Source organism: Acinonyx jubatus, chromosome E2 (assembly GCF_027475565.1).
Source record: "Acinonyx jubatus isolate Ajub_Pintada_27869175 chromosome E2, VMU_Ajub_asm_v1.0, whole genome shotgun sequence".
NCBI classification, from domain to species: domain Eukaryota; kingdom Metazoa; phylum Chordata; class Mammalia; order Carnivora; family Felidae; genus Acinonyx; species Acinonyx jubatus.
This window is the reverse complement of record NC_069396.1, coordinates 48,315,658-48,334,704: the sequence shown is the minus strand read 5'-3', so window position 1 is coordinate 48,334,704 and position 19,047 is coordinate 48,315,658. Positions and strand designations below refer to the sequence as shown.

The 19,047-nt window shown below is 60.5% G+C and overlaps 1 protein-coding gene across 2 annotated transcripts; it reads left to right on the top strand.

Moving 5' to 3' along the window:
• The first annotated feature begins 600 nt into the window (after positions 1 to 600).
• Positions 601 to 18,941, top strand: ARHGEF1 (Rho guanine nucleotide exchange factor 1). Of its 2 annotated transcripts, XM_053210729.1 has the most exons (31): positions 601 to 753; positions 3,426 to 3,556; positions 5,079 to 5,121; positions 5,204 to 5,287; positions 5,742 to 5,855; positions 8,038 to 8,136; positions 8,339 to 8,381; positions 8,579 to 8,825; positions 9,270 to 9,299; positions 9,576 to 9,675; positions 9,821 to 9,917; positions 9,994 to 10,029; positions 10,164 to 10,301; positions 10,983 to 11,088; positions 12,080 to 12,247; positions 12,530 to 12,675; positions 14,118 to 14,264; positions 14,649 to 14,731; positions 14,952 to 15,077; positions 15,167 to 15,281; positions 15,377 to 15,477; positions 15,672 to 15,749; positions 16,008 to 16,083; positions 16,164 to 16,331; positions 16,848 to 16,935; positions 17,070 to 17,156; positions 17,413 to 17,483; positions 17,572 to 17,658; positions 17,930 to 18,099; positions 18,200 to 18,302; positions 18,590 to 18,941. In XM_053210729.1, exons 2-30 carry the CDS (start codon positions 3,543 to 3,545, stop codon positions 18,281 to 18,283), a joined length of 2,946 nt encoding a protein of 981 aa, XP_053066704.1. In that variant the 5' UTR covers positions 601 to 753; positions 3,426 to 3,542; the 3' UTR covers positions 18,284 to 18,302; positions 18,590 to 18,941. The 2 variants fall into 2 exon arrangements, with proteins under 2 accessions (XP_053066704.1, XP_026893473.1); XM_027037672.2 differs by lacking the exon at positions 12,080 to 12,247 and having other exon boundaries at positions 602 to 753.
• Positions 18,942 to 19,047: the final 106 nt, after the last annotated feature.

Here is a 19,047-nt window from a genome sequence, read left to right as displayed (position 1 = left end):
GAGTGGACAGGGAATCAGGGAGAGGCAGAGGTACTGGGACAGAGGGAAAGCAGGGAGAGAGAGAAAGGAAAGAAGGCTCCATGAAAAAATGGACCCGGAGAGGCTGACCCCCGAGACTCTAAGGAAAGCAACAGTGGGGGAAATGACTGAGGTGGCGATGCAGAGAGATGCAGAGAGATACAGAGACCCGGAGGTGGGCAGAGAAGGGCTCTGAGGGAGAAGTGACAGAGGGGAGGGACAACGAGGGGAAGCGGTGGGGGGGGGGGGCAGGAGGGAGCGGGAGGAAAAGACCCCAACGGAGAGAAAGTGGCAGAGAGAGGCACGTAAAGAAACACGCACAGAGAGGCAAATAAAAGAGAGGAAGACCGAGAGACCCGGACGGAAAGCAGGGGAGGCGATTGCGGACACCCGGCAGGGGCGAGAAACGTGGGGCCGACGCCCTGCGGATGGACAGACGGACAAAGCCGGGAGGGGCCGGGCGGGGCCGGGGCGGGGTTGGGGCCCGCGGGTCCCCGGCCGAGGGGGGGGAAGGAGGGGCCGGGCGAGCGGCAAGAAGGGGAAGGAAGCGGAGGTGCCGGGCGGGCGCGGGGCGCGGGCAGGAAGCGGGGAGGGGCGGCGGGGCGGGGGCCTCCGGAAAAACGCCCCAACTTCCTGCCCCGCCAGAGTCAGGAAGCGGGAGCCGGGACACAGGGCCCGGGATCGCCGAGCCCGACCTCGGGCGCCCCGCCGGTCGCCTCCCCGCGCGGACACCAGGTACACCGTCCCTGGCCCCGCCCGGCCTCCCGCCCCTCGGCTGCCGGGGGAAGTGGGGAGGAGGAGGGAGGGGGCCGGGGCGCTGCCGGCAGTGGAGGGGCCTTCGCTGCGCCCCACAGAGCCAGCGGCCGCCCCTCCCCGGGCCTCAGTTTTCCCATCTGTCAAAGGGGGCAAAGAGAGGAGAGAGAGCTCATGCCTGCCGAATGCCCAGTAAGTGGGTGTGAGGGGTGCGAGGCCGGGGTCAAGGCCTCCCAATTGTGTAGCCGAGGACGGATGACCACTCCCATTGCACTGCTGGGGAAACTGAGGCTCGGGGAGCGGCACCGACTCTTCCCAGGGTACACACACCGTGAGACCGAGTGGAGTTGGGATTTGAACTTGCAGGTGTTTCAAGCACCTTCCTCCGACTCCACATGCTTTAGGGCCACTTAAAAAGAAAAACGTCCGTAACCACGCCGTAGGCCGCGATGAAGCTGAAAGTTGCAGAGCGCCGTTTGAAAGCAGTTTTGGAAAGCTCTTTTTCTGGGCCATTGGTTATACCCTGAGACATGGGTTGTAGGGGACAGAGCTAGAGACCTTCCCCCCATTGTACAGGTGGGAAGACTGAGGCTCGGGAAGAGGTAATTACTTTTTCCAGGTTACACTGGAAAGGTATCTGCGGGAGAGGTACGCTGGAACACAGGATTTTTGCATTACAGCCCCAGCAGAAAGCGTGCGGCCGGGGCGGGGGGTGGGGAGTGGGGGATGCGGGGAAAAATTAACGTACACCTTGGGAATTCAGCTGGTTCCGGAGTTAGGAAGGCAAGATAGGGTGGGGAGCCCAGTCCGGAGACTAAGGGCCACGGGTGACTCGGAGCTCTCGAATTGAGCCTTGGCCAGGGGGCTGGAACCACTTTCTAGTCGGCCTGGGGGCGGGGCAGGGTAGAGTGACAGGAGCAGTCGAGATACGGAAACGCCAGTCCTCCAAGGCAGGCCAGAGCGGCCCTGCCTGGCCAGCGTGGCGCAGTGAAGAGCTAGAGCGGCCGGCGGGAGGAGTAGAGTCGCCTGGGCAGTAGCCTGGCAGGAGCTGGGCTAGAGTGGCTGGCGGGAGGAGTGGAGCTGGAAGCAAAGGTAGCTTTGGGGACAGCTAGAGCGACTCGGAGTTGGGGGTGGGGGACCGGCGCGCCGAGACTTCGGTTCTGGCGGCTGCGGTGGATACTCCAACGACCAGGAGCAGGTGAGGGACGCGGCCCCTGTCAGGCGTCAAACCCTGACTCCGCAGGTCCGCCCCAGCATCCCTGGCCGTGCATACCGCCACGTCCCCTGTAGGATTTGGGGCCCGTATAGACCCGCCACGTCCCACATAGGATTTGGGGCTGTTATGGATCCGCCACGTTCCATATAAATTACAAGGCCCTACAGGCTCACCAGCTTTCTGCTAGCCCCCCATGGAAACTCGGCTTCTTAATAGATGTAGGCTTCTTAATAGATCAGTCATTAGTGCCTCCTAGAATCCTGGGCCCTGTAGATCCTAGGTCTTGGGACTACCACAGGCTCCTATAGAATCCTGGTTCCCTTTTTACCTTACATAGGTCCCAGGAACTGGCTATTTTACATATGGAATCATGATTGTGTGTGATCCCCAGATCCGTGTAGACCCACCATGTGTCAAATAGAATCTGGGGCCTTATACATTCCAAGGGCCCTTCATGGACTTAATTTGAATACTCTATTTTAGGTTCTTAAAGGCTCCCTCCCAGAGGTTCTTGGAGACCAGGGTCATCCATGCAATGTCTTATAGACCCCAAACCTTGCACAGAATCCAGGCGCCCATATGGTCCCCGACCCATGTCTGCTTTGCTTTAGGACCCTTATCTCTAAGAACCTTCTAAACCTTCCCCAACCAGCACCACCCCCAGTCCCATGCACGCAGCGTCCCCTCTGCTGGACCTTAGGCCTTGTCAGTTGCCTAGAGATCCATCTGACGGCTTCAACCTATAATTGCCCTTTGTGGCAGTCCCTCACCCTGTATCTCCTAAGCAGCCAACCCCTCACCTTCCCTGCCAGCGTCCTCTCTGAGCCCTAAGTCCCTGTGAAGCAGCCTCAGCAGCAGCCTGCGCTCCTGCCCGGGTCACAGTGCCCACATACCTCTGACTTTCCCAGACACCATAAAGAGACCCGATAGGTCTCAGCTTCGGTTCAGATTTTAGTTTCTTAAGGTTGGGGTGGGGTTTCCCCATGCTCTGAAGCAGCACATTCTGATAAATGCATAAACTCTGGAGCCAGACTACGTGGGTCTCAATCCTGGCGCTGTCCCTTATGAGCTGTGCCTCGGTTTCCTCTTCTGTAAAAGGGGGATAGTTATAAAACTGAACTCCAGGGGTCATTTAGGGGATTCAATGAGTTAATACCTATAAAACAGTTACGTTGTACCTGGCACATACTCAGTGGCCCTTAAGCGCAGATCAGGTGTTAGCTATTATTTCGTATTAGCGTGATGAGGAATGAAATAGGTCACGAGCATCTAGTGCATGATTCGGGGTCTGCCTGGCACTGAGCATTTGCTCACATAATGTGGGTCCTTTCCTTTGCCCTTTTGGAACCTCCCTGCCTCTGTTGAACCTTCCCCCGCCGCCCCCCCCCCCCAAGTGGGATGAGCACGGACGTTCCATGTGCGTGGTCATGTTTTCCAGCCCAGAAGTTGCAGCTGGTGGCCTGGTGAAGGTTTTCCATCTCGAACGGGAATACTAATCGCATGGGGTGCTTGTGGTTGTGAGCGTTGAGTTCGTATGTGAGAAGCACTGAGAGCGATGCCTAGCACACTGTAAGTGCTAGGTAAGTTTAGCTTTTGTCATAAATAAGCACTTTTTTTTTTCTTTTTGCCTTGGTTTACAAATTTATTTAAGTGAAGTTTAAACGGTGCTCAAATCTTAAATTAACCCAAACTTGAAGTTGGACAGATACACTCTATGGAAAAGAATAAAAACGATGCGTGCCCTGGGGAACCCACAGGACAGCACTTGAAGACTCCAGAAAGCGTCGCTGTCTGATGAGCCTAATCAAAATCATAGCCACCGTTTATTGAGTGCCAGGGAGGAGGCCTGTGGAGGAGGGAGAAGGCTGGGTCTGAGGCGACCGGGGTTATAAATAGCTTTGGGAGAGGCCCCCCCCACAGCCCTGCTGGTCCACCCCACCCTGTTTCCACAGCTCCTTCCCTCCTGACACGGGCTCGAGTGGCATTAGTCAGCCTAATTAAGGACACAGAAGATGGCGGTGGGAAGACACAGGGGAAGTGGAGACTCTAAGGGAGACAAGATGGGAGAGACAGCAAGAGATGGGAGAGAGAGAGACGAGAGACAGCATCTGACACAGTGACTCGGAGAGGACTTGGGGAGGTGGCTGCAGAGCCAGACGTGGGAAGACAGGCAGAGACACCGGGGACAGGCAGGGAGCAGCAGAAGCAGTGTTAGGGGGAGGTGGCTGACTCGGAAGGGAGGCAGAGATGGTGGGGAAGCGAGACGGGCCGGAAGGGAGGGAGGAAAGGGAGACAGGGAGAAGAGAGGCAAAGACCTGAGGCACATTCGCAGGACAGACAGCCAGGGAGAGCTGGCTGGGGCAGGAGGGCCGACCAGACAGACTGATGCGGGGTGAGGGAGACCGACACCCCTTGGGGATGGACTGGCTGAGGACTGTCCCTTGCTTTTTGGGGTTGGAAGCTGGGGAAGATACCGGGTCCCTGAGGGAAAGAAACTGCTGGGTTTGGGGAAGGAGGTTCAGTTTTGTTTTCTAATGTAGAGCGAGTTGGGGGTTGGGGGATCTGCCATTAGATTTCCTGTCACAGGAAGTGGGGCTGGTGGGTTCAGAGGCAACATCCTGCCCCAAGCCTGTCAGATGGAGGAGAGCCCCCCACACCCCAGTTATCTGCCTTCTACCTCCCTTTCAACCTTCCCAGGTCTGCTTGGCTCCAGGCCCTGCCTCCCTAGGACCCAGCCTGCAGCCCCCTCCTCCCTCAGACCCAGGAGTCCAGGCCCCCCGGCCCCTCCTCCATTAGGGACCCCAAATTACAGGCTCTCATGTCCACAGCTCTCTCATGGACCCACGCTCCTGGGCCCCCATCTCTCCCCCCCATTCCAAGGCTCCCTGTCCTTGGGCTCCCCGCCCTGGCTGGCCTCTGAAGGGCTCTTTGTCGCCACACAGAGGCCCCATTGAGCTGCGGACGCCGGGATTGGGGGTGGGGGGTGCTGTTTACTCACCTTCACACCTGGGCCAGGAATCTGTGAGTAACCGCCCTGTGCCTGTGCCGCTGCCTCCTGCGCCCCCTAACCGTGGCCCCTCCTCTTCCTCAGCCCTGTGGAGCCCATGGAGGCAGACGACATTGCCCGCGGGCTGGTGAGTGGAGAGAGCCTGGGGTGAGAGGACTGGGGGACTGAAGTGAGGAGCTCTGTGAGCTGAAGCCATCCCTCTTCCACAGGCCCCGGGACCACCGCGGCCTGGCCTGGTGCCAGTCAGCATCATCGGGGCTGAAGACGAAGATTTTGAGAATGAGCTGGAGACGGTGAGGGGTGGAAAAGCTTCTGTCCCAGTCTCCCTAGGCCCCAGCCCTCAAGTCCCATCTTCAGGGTCCCCTCCCTCCTTAGGTCCATCGTCGGATGCTGCCCCCTGCCTCCTCTCGCCGCTCGCTCCTCTTTCTCTAATCTTCTGGGTACCACCTTTGCCGTCCCCTACTACCCCATCCCTGATGCCCCATTAGAGCACAGACTTTCACCCTTTTTACTCTCACCCTGGTTTTTGTCACCATCTTCCTTAATTGCGGCACAGACCCCTACTCTGTCTCCTAATGCCTGTCCTTGTCACCCACATGCATAACATTAGATCTCATCCCCTGTCCCCGACACCAGCGCTGGCCACCACCCTTACAGCGTAGACTGCCCGTGGTGGTGTGGGTGGGGGACGGGTCAAGCCCAAGGCTCCCCTTCTCCCCACCGTCTCACCCCCATCCCCACCCTCAGAATGCAGAGGAGCAAAACAGCCAGTTCCAGAGTCTGGAGCAGGTGAAGCGGCGGCCTGCCCACCTCATGGCCTTCTTGCAGCACGTTGCCCTGCAGTTTGAGCCGGGACCCCTGGTGAGGGCAAGGCTGGGTGGGCAGAGGGAGGGGTGGGGCCGGGACAGGCCACAGCGCTCAGAGAGATGGACTAGTGAAGATGAGCTGGGAGGGTTTGGAAAACAGATCCAGAATACACAGCACAAGATCTAGAAACAGAGAGCCAGAGAACTAGCCGCATGATCCCGACAAGATTGCAGGTGCCCCGTGTCCGTCTCCGAGAGCAGCAGGTGCAGGCGGGAGAGTACACCCAGCAGGGGCACCCGGAGGGCAGCAGGGAATCCTGAAGCTGGCAGAGACCGTGCCCCACCCCCGCCTTCCCAGCCCGTGGCAGTGACCGCGACCTTTCCCACTGACCCTGCAAGTGGATCCCCCTCTGTGGCCTCGGCAGGTGCCACCAGTCATTCAGGGCCGGTGCATGGGAGAAAGCCACTAGCCTTCCCAGGTCCAGGTGGCACAGGAGGCCCCGGTCCAGAAATAAGAAGCCACCACAAGCAGCCCACGAGGCAGAGAGAATGCAGTTGATGATCCACAGATATCAGACAGAAATTACCTGGGCAGTGGTGGATGCCCAGAGAACCATGCCGTCCGGAAACATGCAGAGTCCAGAGAACCAGTGGGTGATTTAGAAAGGAAGAGGCCACCGCTTGGGCTGGAGGGGGCTCCAGGCAAGGATCTCCTCCCAAGATGACCCAGGGCAGCCCAGCACAGGCTGCAGTTAGGGGGTAGCCTAGAGCACTGGACTGCACTGGAAATGCATAGTAGGTCCCTCTGGAAACCAGAGACTGATAGAAATGCCAGGGCAGGATGCCTGGGGGATGCAGAAGGGAGGGCGCATTGACTGATCCTGTGGCTTCCGAGATCGGCAGGAATCGGGAAGGTGCCTTCTCTCCAGAAAAGTAGCTGCCCCTTGCCTGTGAATGGAGGCTCTGGCCCTCCAGGCAAGGGGGTCCCCCTACTGAACCTGAGGTTTCTAGAACCTGAGCTCTTGGAACTCAGCCCAGGGTGGTGCTGACTGCCATGGCCTTTTATAGATGTGGAAACTGAGGCCTGGCAAGGGCCAGGGGCTTGGCTGAGGTGACCCAGATGCCCCCCCCTCCCCCAGCATTTGGAATCTGTCCTCCTGCTGCTCCCTCACCTCATCAGCTGGGAAAGCGGCCAAGAAAGAGTTGCGGTCCCGTGGGCTGCTTCCTGGAGCCCCCGTGTTGCGGTCCCGTGGCCTCTCCTGGAGTTTGGGGGTGTGCAGACGCAGATTTGTTGGAAACGGTTACAGCAGAGAAATAGATTCTTGCCCCTGCTGGGGCAAGTCCTTAGCGCAGAGACCATGTCCCTTACCGGATGAGAGACCCCAGGAGTCGGGTTGGAGTTTCCAGTGCCCTGCCAGCATCACCCAGCATGGGGCTGACACACAGCCAGCCTCAGGAAAAGAGCGGTAAATGAATGAGAGAGCCCACTTGTCCACCTGTTTATTTACTCAGCCCCACTGTGCACTAGGCCTTGTCTGGGGCACAGGCGAGTCAGAACCTCACACACACACACACACACACACGCACACACGCATATGCATCCTCAAGTCTCTCGTGGTATTGTGGCTTTTTTTTTTTTAGAGCTAGAGCACCCACCAGCAGAGCAGGGGGAGGGGCAGAGTGAGAGGGAGAGAATCTCAAGCATGCTCCACACCCAGCTCACGGAGCCCCTGAGGATCATGACCTGAGCTGAAATCAAGAGCCGGATGCTTAACTGACTAAGCCCCCCGGGCACCCTGCTCATGGTGTTCCTAGGCAGTAGGGTGTAGTGGAATAGGCTGCCTGGATTCTGATCCCAACTTTGCCACTTACTAGCTGTGTGACCTTGAGCAAGCTTCTTGAGCTCAGTTTTCTTATCTGTAAAATGGGATAACATTGACCAGGTTAACGTGGTTAAAGGGTTTAGAGCAGCATCTGGTACACGCCCCTAGCTGTCTTAGTGTAGCAGGTGACGCCAGGAGACAGAACCGGAGAGAGCCATTTCACGGGACAAAAAATTAGCAAATGCTCTTCGTGGCCCCAGGGAGGCCAAGAGAGGCAAGGGCCTGAGGTGGGGGGGGAGGGGAGGGGATGATGGAAATCAGGGAGCACTAGCAGAAGGTTTGAGCCCCAGGCTTTTTGAAGGAGAATATGGTTTGGGGAGGGGGAAGAAGACGAGTGACAGTCTGTCTCCCCAGCTCTGCTGCCTGCACGCGGACATGCTGGGTTCACTTGGCCCTAAGGAGGCCAGAAAGGCCTTCCTCGACTTCTGCCACAGCTTCCTGGAAAAGACCGCGGTGAGAAACACCTTCGGGGGACCTCAGCCCCTCCCCCCCCCATTCCTTGGTCCTGGGGAGACTCTGTGCCATCCTGGCCCACCCTCCGCTGCTCCCTCCCCTCAGACCGTCGTTCCCAGTGGGCACCTGGACTGCCGTCCCGTGACCCCACCACTGCCCAGTCCTCTCCTTCATTCCGTTCTCTGTTCTCTGTCCTGAGCAGGTTTTGCGGGTGCCAGTCCCTCCCACTGTCGCCTTTGAACTTGGTAAGGAGAGAAAAGGGGACTGTGGGTAGGGGAGAGGTTGGTAGCCAGGGACTGGGGTATCTGGGGAGTCCCAGGGAGGGAGGCCGCCCTTTCTGCTCACGGGGACAGTAGAGATTCCTCCTCCCCTTCCCCCTGGTCGCTGCAGCCCAAGGGTGGGTGGAACTGGCCTCCAGCCCCCTGCCTGTGTCCCTACACAGACCGCACACGGCCCGACCTCCTCTCCGAGGACCTCCAGCGGCAGTTTGTGCAGGAGGTGGTGCAGAGCCAGCAGGCCACCGTCAGCCAGCTGCTGGAGGACTTCCGCTCCAAGAGGCTCATGGGCATGACACCCTGGGAGCATGACCTGACCCAGCTGGAGGCCTGGGTGGGGCGGGACCGTGCCAGCTTTGAGGCCCGGGAGCGGCATCTGGCCGAGCGGCTGCTGACCCACCTGGAAGAGATGCAGTGAGTGGGGCCCGTGCCCTGTCCAGCCTGGTGGCGGGGGTGGGGGGGGGGGGGTGGTCCCTGCAACTTCACGGTTCGTTCCTTAACGTTTGGGCTCTGGGTCCCCTGGCCCTGGCATTTTAATCTGTCTGGTTGTCTGGTTTTGTGTCCTCTCTTCCCAGCTTTAGGGCACCCTCCCAGTTTCCAGGTCTTTCCACAGCCTTGCGTGTGGGCCTGGCGCTTGGGTCCTGTCTTTGCAGCTCCCGGCTGCCCTTGGTGCCCTCAAAAGAGACACTCCTCCCTGCTGTGATCCTCCTTCCCCTCAGCCTTGGCACTCTCCCTCTCTGCCTCTTCTTTCTCTCCTGTCCCAGCGTCTAAGGGAACAGCAACCCAGACATTTGTGCCGGGTAGGCAGGGACCCAGGCCTAGCAAGTTTATCACAAACTTCTTTCTTCTTTTTTACAGACACACCATCTCAACTGATGAGGAAAAGAGGTGATGGAAGCAGAGAGGACAGCAGGAGAGGCATTTAGCCCCCTGGGACCCAGGGAGGAGGACCAGGGGTCTGGGGGCCTGGGCATGGAATGGCATCCCTGGCCCTGTCCTCCGGAGCCCTCTCCCCCTTCCTCAGACACTCACTTGGAAGCTGTTGTGGGGTTGGGGTGGGGAGCGAATGTGGAGGGGAAGCCTTGGGGATAGCGGTGTCCCTGCAGCCATGGGCGTGTGCGCATCTGTGCACGTGTCGGGGCCCTCACCATCCCCTTCCCACAGTGCCGCTGTGGTCAACGCCATCAGCCTGTACATGCGCCACCTTGGGGTGCGGACCAAGAGCGGGGACAAGAAGTCAGGGAGGAATTTCTTCCGCAAAAAGGTGCTTCCCTGAGCGCCCAAACCTGGCCCTTTCCTCCCCAGGGACTCCTGGGGAGCCCCGTGACTCTGGCCTCCTGGGGTCTGATTCAGCTTTGTTGAGGTCTCAGAAATGCACAGCCCCCTCTCCACTCTCCTCCTTCCCTTAGATGATAGGGAATCGGCGGTCAGATGAGCCAACCAAGACGAAGAAAGGCCTGAGCATCTTCCTGGATGCTGCCCGCTGGAATCGGGGAGAGCCTCAGGGTGAGGTGGCTGGCCCCGGCCCTCCCTGACTTCCCCCACACCGCCCCTGCCTCATGGTCCCGTCTTTTCATTTCAGCCCCAGATTTCCGACACCTCAAAGTCGAGGCTGATGGTAATGGTCCTGAAGCTAGCTGGGGGCCTCGGGGAGGGGGTGGGGGGCGGTAGAATGGAGCTGGAGCACAGGCTGCTGTGTGGGTTAGAGTCAACCGGGCTCTCATTTCCACTTTCTCCTGGATGTTTCCCCAGCTGAGAAGCCAGGCCTTACAGAAAGGAAGGGAGGCCTGGGGGTGCCCTCCCGGGACCGGAACACTGGAGCTGCCGGGCAGGACATCCCTGGAGTTTCTCTGCACCCTCTGTCTGGGGACAGCCCTGACCGGGAGCCAGGTGAGTTTCCTGGGTCTCTCAGAGAGACTGCCCCGCCCCCTGCTCCTGGTCACCAGTCTTGTTAATAAAACCACCCCCTTCCCTCAGTTCACCCATTCCACAGCTTTCCTCTCAGGCTCCCACCGCTCTCCAGGTGATGCGTTTCCCACCTGCTTGGACTACGTTTCCCATCAGCCCCCCACAGTGGCATTTCCCAGGACCCTCTCAGTACACTGTCAGTCACCCCCATGGATCTGAGACAGCTGCTTGGCTGGGCCTGGGTTCAGATCCTGGCTCTGCGGCTTAGTTGTGTTGTATCTCAGGAGTCACTCCTCTGTTGGAGACTCAGGCTCCTCGTTCCTAAATGGGACCCCCCCCCCTTCCCGTAAGTCCCGCCTGAGGCTCGGGAGAGGGAATGGACGCGGAGGCATCATGCAGAGCACCTGGTCTCCCCTGCTTCAGTGTTTTCTTCACCGCCTCCACCCCCCCGGCCCCAGCTGCCCACAGCCGTGTTCTCAGAGGCCTTTCCATTTCCATCTGTCCGTCCCCCGCTGAAGCGCAGGGCAGCCTCTGGTGTCTGGCAGGCATTGGGTGGTTTTAGCCCCCGTCCCCCATTCCCCGGGGGTCACGGAGGCCCCCAGAGCATGGGTCTTGCCACGAGGTCCTGGCAGCCAGCCTCGCTCTCCCCCGCTGCCCGCACAGGTGTTGATGCCCCACCAGAGCTGGGGGACCCGCCCCCGCAGGGCCCGGCCAGCCTGGAGCCCGTGGTGCCCCCGGAGAACACGGAGGAGGGTGCTGAGACAGAGAGGTGCCCGGGGCCGGGTGCGGGGGGAGGGGTTGCTGGGAGCAGGACCAGGCTTACCAGGCGGGGGAGGCGTGTGCCGTGTGCCGGGTCGCGCTGCCATCTGCACCTGCTGTCCCCGAACCATCTCCACTCTGCCCTGCTCCTCCCTTTTTCCATTTTCTGCCTTCTCTTTCCTTCTCCAGCTTCCTCTTTTCTCATCTCCTCCTCCCACTTCCTCTTCTTGCGCTCGGAGCCCCTTCAGGTTTTCAGCCCTTCCCTCCTCTTCTAAGCCACCGCCCAGCGCCTTGCTCCTGCCTCCCGGTGCCCTGTCCTCCATCCCCCACCCTGTGTGCTCCATGCCTGGGGGCCCTGTCCCCCTCACAGTTGGGGGGCAGGCTCTGCCCCCTGCCTGTCCTTGTGCCGCTGCTTTGGGGACCCTTTGGTGGGTGGGGGAGGTGAGTTGGGTTCCATTTGGGTCCACCTCTGACCCTGTGCCCCTCTCTCCCCAGAAAGTGGAAGAGGTGGGTGCCTGGGCCCTGGGTTGGGGGAGGGCTAGCCCCTCCCCCACTTCTCCCAGCCCCTCCCCTCTCCCCATGGGCCACCCCCTCCCCTTCACCCTGCAAGGGGTGGGTGGGGACATCACCCTCCCAGCAGAAGAGCTAAGTATTAAAACCCCCTTCCCCACCTCACTCCCAGTTCTGCCCCCACCATCCCCCTGCCTCAGGGAAGGGAGGGGTCAGTCCTGTGCTCCATACTGGGTTTCCCTCCCTACCCCTCCTGACCACCCCCACTGCCCCAGCACCCCAAAGTCCCACTGCTCCTTCTGACTCTCTCCTCTCTTCTGTTGCATGTTCAATCTCTGTCCTGGTCTCCCCTACCCCCGTCCGTCTGTCCCTGTCCTGGCCTCTCCCCTTCTGTCCCTGTCTTGGTCTCTCCCCATCTCTGTCCCTGTCTTGGTCTCTCCCTGTCTCTGTACTGGCCTCTGGCTGACTCTGTCCTTGGCCTCGGGGTCCAGGCTATCGGGGCGTCTGGGGCGCTCGGAGAGCCTGCGGGTGAGTGACCGCCGCCGGCCTTCCCGGGGCAGCCTCGGGGCTAAGGGCCGGGGTGGGGGCCGCTCCCGGAGTGACGTGGACATGGACCCCAGCTCTGCCACGGCCGTGCTTGGCCCTGCCCGACGAGCCACGTAGGTCATTCCTCCCCCCATCCACTGAGGCAGCCTGGAGAGTCAGAAGGATGGTGGGGGCGGGGTTGTTGCCAGAGTGACAGAGAACTGGGTTTTGGATGCTAAGGTCACCAAGGTCACAAGAAAGGTGTGGGACTCTTCTTTCTAGAGATCTGGGGGCATATGGGCTACTTTGGAGGCATTGAATGCCAAGGCCACAGAGGGGGGGTTGGACACTAGGAATGGAGGTCTTCTCCCTGGGATGCCCCAAGCCGGGGCCCTAACAAGGCCTCTGTCCCACAGCCCTGAGCCTGGAGATGAAGGGGACCCAGGTCGGTCTGGACTAGAGCTGGAACCAGAAGAGCCCCCTGGCTGGCGGGAGCTCGTCCCCCCAGGCACCCTGCACAGCCTGCCCAAGAGCCAGGTGAAGCGGCAGGAGGTTATCAGCGGTGAGTACCCCTCCCTGCACCCCCTGTGGCCAGCCACACAGCCCAGTTCTGCCGAAGAGACAGGCGCGGGGAGATGTCCACCCGGGGGTCAATGACAACAGGCCGAACTGCGAGCTGGCCTGTTCCCATTGAGGGCCATTCAGTATGTAAATTGTAGAACAGCCACTCGTGGAACAGGACTGTGGCTGTCAGCCTGTCAAACTGACGTTCGCAGAGAGTTTTTGGTAGTGCGGGACAGTGCAGGCAGGAGCTGGAAATGGTACAGAAAGTTGTATTTCTAGTGCAAATCCTTGTTTCCTTATTTGGGAAACACGGATAGTAATGGTCCTACCCCAAAAGACTGTCACGAAGCGGAGATGTTTCACATGATGTTTAGCGTGGGTGTGGGGCTGGGTAAGAATGTTCCGATGTGACGGTTACTACTGTGATCTTAACCGTTTAGGGGCGAAATGGGCAAGTTTCAGAAGATAATACATCAGTGCTTGCTTCTGGGCGGAGAGATGATGGGAGTATCATTTCTGTCTCGATTCTTTTCTGTGATTTCAAATTGTGCGGAGGGGGGTTTGGCAAAAGTAGAAGACCTTTTTGGAAGCTCTGGTTTGGAAGTTCATTTACAAGTTACTTAGTAAGAAGGGTACTCGTTTGGAATTTTTAGGGCAGTTAGGTGAATCCTTTTTGTATTACAGATCCTACTAGGGACGTGATCCAAACGTAAAGCAGCGCCATCTGATAGCGTTTTCCGGAATCATGAAAACACGCAACATCTGTGCTGTCCAGCATGGTTACCACCAGCCACATAATGGCTCTTAAGCCCTTGAAATGTGACCAGTACAACTGAGAAGTGAATTTTGTATTTCATCTCATTTTAATTAAATTTCGAAGGCCCATATGTGGCTAGTGGCTACCGTAGCAGACAGCACAGCACTTTCTCTAGTCAGAAAAATACGAATAATGTGGAATTGTACATTCGGTCTCCAGGAACTCCTGGGACCCCTGGAATCCAAGCATATGGTCCCTCTGGGGGCGGGGTCCCTGAATCCAAGGCTATCAGCGTGTGTTTGAGGGGTTGTTGTTGTTCCAGAAACCAAGGCTGAGAGACTCACTGGACCTTTAGACACGAAACACAGCTGCAGGCTTGCTGGTGGTGGTGTGACCACATCATCCCAGTTTGCCTGGGAGTTTCCTGGCTTTGGCACTGAAAATCCCACGCGCCGGGAAATGCATCGGTGCCAGGCAAACTGGGAGCCGTGGCCACAGCCTGGCTGGCTGCTGCAGCCGAGGAAAAGCAGTGATGGGCTAAGGAACCCTCAGTGGCTATTTCAGGGGCACATGACTGTCCAGAGAGAGTCGTCCTCATCCCCCTCTCCCAACCTGCCCTTGAGACTGCACCCTGTAGTTTGCACTCTCCCCAGCCATGCTGCCTGTTCTTTGCCCCCCACCAGAGCTGCTGGTGACCGAGGCGGCCCATGTGCGCATGCTCCGGGTGCTGCACGACCTCTTCTACCAGCCCATGGCAGAAGGAGGCTTCTTCCCCCTGGAGGAGCTACAGTACATCTTCCCCAGCCTGGACGAGCTCATCGAGGTCCATTGTGAGTGCAGGGCAGCAGCCCCACAGTGCGCCCCACCGTGGGCCCCCTCCTTCAAGGCCTTGGCGGCTAGACCTGGAGCCTAGCACGTCTCCCTGAGTCCCTACCCCGGCCAGCTTCTTTTCTAGCAGTGGGGACAGCCCCAGACCCCAGAGCTCACATTCCATGGGGCACATCAATAAGCGTGGGGGTGGGGTGGGGGTGGAGGACAGCCCGTTGGCCCCAGGGTGGGGGTGGGGGACAGCCCGTTGGCCCCAAGGATCAGGCAGACACCCTGCAGCCCAGCCACCACCGTCTCCTGACCGGCTCTGCATACAACCTTGCACCCTGACGGAGGTCCTCACAGGGCCCTGACAGAGCACCCCCTTTCCTCACCGCGCTCCACAGCCCAGTTCCTCGATCAACTGATGAAGCGGAGGCAGGATAGTGGCTACCTCATTGAGGAGATCGGAGATGTACTGCTGGCCCGGGTGAGGGTGCCCAGCCCCTGCCCCCTCTGGGAGCCCCTCCTCCCAGCCAGGGACCTGGAATCCAGGCCCGAGGAGGCCAGCTCTCAAGCCTCCCCTCCATCAAGACCCGGGGGTCTGGGCCCCTAGCCCTGTCCTCTTGTCTAGGCCGCTATTCCCACGTGAGGCCCTGCTCTCTCCAATCCTACCTGAGACACCCTCCCTGGCCTGAATCTCACTATAGTTTGATGGTGCCGAAGGCTCCTGGTTCCAGAAAATCTCCTCCCGCTTCTGCAGCCACCAGTCATTTGCCTTAGAGCAGCTCAAAGCCAAACAGCGCAAGGAGCCTCGGTTCTGCGCCTTTGTGCAGGTAAGGGGGAAGCCTGGACCCCGGGGCCCCGGAGGGGGCTGGTGTCCCAGTCCCCGAGGTGAGCCGCCTCCACGCTACTCTCCCCTCAGGAGGCCGAGAGCCGCCCACGATGCCGCCGCTTGCAGCTGAAGGACATGATCCCCACGGAGATGCAGCGCCTGACCAAGTACCCCCTGCTCCTGCAGAGCATCGGGCAGAATACAGGTACCGCGGGCCCTGCTCTCCCATCTCCCGCGTGGCTGTGGGACCCGAGCTTCTGGGGCTGGAGCTCACCGGGGCCGGTCTCTCCTCTGCCACAGAAGAGCTGGCCGAACGGGAGAAAGTGGAGCGGGCGGCTGAGTGCTGCCGGGAAATTCTGCACCACGTCAACCAAGCTGTACGCGACATGGAGGACCTGCTGGTGAGCCCGCGTGTGGCCCTGGGCCCAGGGCACTGGGACAAATGTGTGCAGAGGTTGGCCCGGCCTTTGTCTCGTCCTCCCTGGGGCCACTTCTTGGGAGGTCGGGCCCAGCCCTTGGCTTGTCCCCCTCGGGGTCACTGTCGGTCAGCCCCAGCCCTCGGGTTGTCCCCGTGACTCTCCCTTCCCTGACCCAGCGGCTCAAGGATTATCAGAAGCGCCTGGATTTGTCCCACCTGCGGCAGAGCAGCGACCCCATGCTGAACGAGTTCAAGGTGGCTCTGCCTGCCCTGGCCTCCCCTCCTCTCCTCTCCCTTGCCTTCCCCTGCCCTCAGCCAGCCCTGACCCTCTGGCCCCGGGGAGTCTCCCATAATGCACCCAGGGAGCGAGAGCCACCCCTGTGCCCTGTGCCCCTCCTCATTCCCAGCGGGTTGCCCCTCCTGATGATCCCCGACTACGACCCTGGCCCTGTGAATCATCCCGACCCTCCCCTGCCCTCGCCTGCATCGACCATGACTCCTTCCTGCCTCCAGAACCTAGATATCACCAGGAGGAAGCTGGTCCACGAGGGCCCGCTGACGTGGCGGGTGACGAAGGACAAGGCTGTAGGTGGGTGCTGGCGCCAAGTGGGGCCCAGGGGCGGGGCACTCAGAGCGGGGAGGCCGCTGAGCTCCGGCCTTGCCCTGCAGAGGTCCACGTGCTCCTGCTGGACGACCTGCTGCTATTGCTCCAGCGCCAGGACGAGCGGCTGCTGCTCAAGTCACACAGCCGGACGCTGACGCCCACCCCCGACGGCAAGACCATGCTGCGGCCCGTGCTGCGGCTCACGTCCGCCATGACCCGCGAGGTGGCCACCGGTGAGGCCTGGCCCGGCGGCCCCGGGCACACCCGCCCGTGGAATGGGAGGTGACCCTCTAGAGAGCTGGGGAACGCACGTTCTAGCACTTGGGAGGCCGCTGCGGAGGTTGAGAAGGGGGCGGTGTGAGAGGCCCCCAGCTCGCCATGGCGGGGGGCCGGGCTGGGATGTAGATCTTAGAGCTACACATGCCCGCACAGGAGCAGCCAGCTCTGACCAGCGTTCGAAAAGACACCGTGGCTGCTTCTTGGGGATGGTGGGGGAGCAGCGGTGGGGGCGGGAGCCCAGTGAGGAGGGGTTTGCACGTGTGCTGCCGGGAAGCTGCACCAGGGGCTCCGGGGGTTTGTGTGTAGAGCTAGACTGGGGACTGCCTGCCTGATGGATTAGGGGGAGTGAGAGGGAGGGACGGACTGAGCTGGGGCGTCCGAGGCCACCGCAGTCAGGGGCTTACCCAGGCTCAGGGGAGGCACAAGGTGGGGTGACCCTGGCTCCGAACCCCCCCTCCCTCTTCCTGCAGATCACAAAGCCTTCTATGTCATTTTTACCTGGGACCAAGAGGCTCAGATCTACGAGCTGGTGGCTCAGACCGTGTCGGAACGGAAGAAGTGAGGGGGTCTGGGTTCTAAGCTTGGGTGGAAGAGGAGGTCCAGGCCCCAGGTCTCCAGGGGCAGGGCTGGCGGTGGGAGGCCCTGACACAGGGTCTGGGGGGCTCTGACTGCCCCGGGGCCTGTCTCCCCAGCTGGTGTGCCCTCATCACGGAGACCGCTGGATCCTTGAAGGTCCCTGCCCCTGCCTCTCGCCCCAAACCCCGGCCCAGCCCAAGCAGGTGAGGGGCCTGGGAGGATATTGGAGGGCTGAGGAGCTAGGGGAGACCTCTTTCTGTGCCCCCAGAACCTGAGCTCTAGCCCTGTGTGTGTGTGCGCGTGTGTGTGCACGTGCGTGCACACCCACCACCCCATCACAGCCCATCTGGCTCCTCTCCAGGTCCCTCTGTCTCCATCTTCCAGCCTCAATTTCTCTTTGTCTCTGAACCTCCCTGCCCCCTCCAGGGCTGTGGGGTCACCCAGTACTTCTCCCCACAGCACCCGGGAACCCCTGCTCAGCAGCTCGGACAATGGCAACTGTGGTGGCCGAGAGATGCCCCCAGCTGACGGTGAGCCTTTTCGGGGGGTGCTGGAAGGGGGCAGGATTGCCGAGGATACCCGGCCGGAACTGAGCACCCTCCCTGCTCCCCCACCCAGGCCGCATGGAGAGAATCTTCAGCACCCTCCTGCCCTACTGCAGACCTGGCCCTGAAGGCCAGCTGGCAGCCAAGGCCCTTGAGAAAGGTAGCCCTGTGCCGTCCTGCTGCCAGCCCGGCTTTCCAGCTCACCTCCTGCCCGGGCCTGCATGCCAGGCCTATACCACCACCCTCAGGGGGCCGAGCCCCTCCTTCTGCAGCCTCTGTCCCTTCCTTGACCTTTCAATTCAACCTCTCCCAGGACGCCCTCTTCCATGCCCTCCCACCCTGCCCCAGCTCTAGCCACAGGCTCACCTCTGCACCCCACCCCCCCTCTTTGCCAGTCCTGCCTCTGACTCTGTCCTCTTGTCCCTGGCCAGTGCTGTCCCTGAAGCAACTCCTGTTTCCCTCGGAGGAAGATAGTGGGGCGGGGCCTCCCCGTGAAGGGGATGGGGTCCCGGGGGGTGGCCCCCCGAGCCCGACACAGACCCAGACCCAGGAAATTCAGGAGAAGCTGCTCAGCCTGGAGGAGACCATTAAACAGCTGGAGGTGGTGGCCTGGGGGGAGGGTCAGAGTGGGGGGGAGGATGGGGCTCGGTGGAGGGACGTCACTCATTGATGACCTTTCTGCCCCTGTCCCCCCCAACCAGGAGGTGGAAGAGGAATTCTGTCGTGTACGACTCCTCCTGTCTCAGCTTGGGGAAAACCCTGTCCCCCAGCCTGGCTGTACCTGAGGCTTGCTGCCCCAGGCAGGTGAGTGGGGGAACCAGAGGCCCCAACACTGCCCACAGGGGAGGGACCAGAGTGGGCATTTCAGGGCTCCCTTGTCCACAGCCCCGTCCATCTCTCTCCCTTGGTCTCGCTGCATCTCCCCGTGCCACCTCCTGGCCATCAGTTTCTGCTTCTCGGGCTCTTCTGTCCCCTCGCTGCCCATCCTCTCCCTTCCCTCTTCTCTCTGCCCCCCACCTCTGTCCTCCCAACTCCACACCCTCCCCCCCCCATCTCCCTGCCATCTTCATCTCTCCGCTTCCCTTCTCCAGCCCCCAGGCCTTCCGCAAGACTGAGGGCCACCCGCCCCCACCGCACAGCTGCCGCAGCATCTCCAACCCCAAGGGCCTGAGGAGAGGGAGCCAGGCGTGCCTGGGGGGCCCAGCTGGGATCACTGCCTCCCCCCAACCTCCCATTGGCCTTGGCCTTCTCTCCCTCCTGCCTTCTGCTTGGGGGACTCAGGGCTTCATTCCAGGGCGGACCCACAGTGACCTCCCATTCCCCGGGCCAGCTCTGTATTGCCTGGGCTTGGGCCACCCCTCCATCCCCCCACCCCCAAGTGCCTTTGCTCTGTTTTTATACCCTGAATTGGAGGTTTATTTTTTAATATATATTACCTAAGGAGAGGTCTGTGTGTGTGAGGGTGGGGTGGGGGCTCTGGAGTGGCTTCTGGACCCTCCTGGGTTGTCTGACATCCCCTTCTTCTCCAGTTCTTCATTCATTGATTCCT

Bases quoted from the DNA above. Each gene is read 5' to 3' on its own strand.
- ARHGEF1 (XM_053210729.1), top strand. The intron at 5,856-8,037 runs GTGAGGGCAAGG...CTGTCTCCCCAG, and splicing joins AGTTTGAGCCGGGACCCCTG to CTCTGCTGCCTGCACGCGGA. The intron at 15,078-15,166 runs GTAAGGGGGAAG...CTCTCCCCTCAG, and splicing joins GGTTCTGCGCCTTTGTGCAG to GAGGCCGAGAGCCGCCCACG.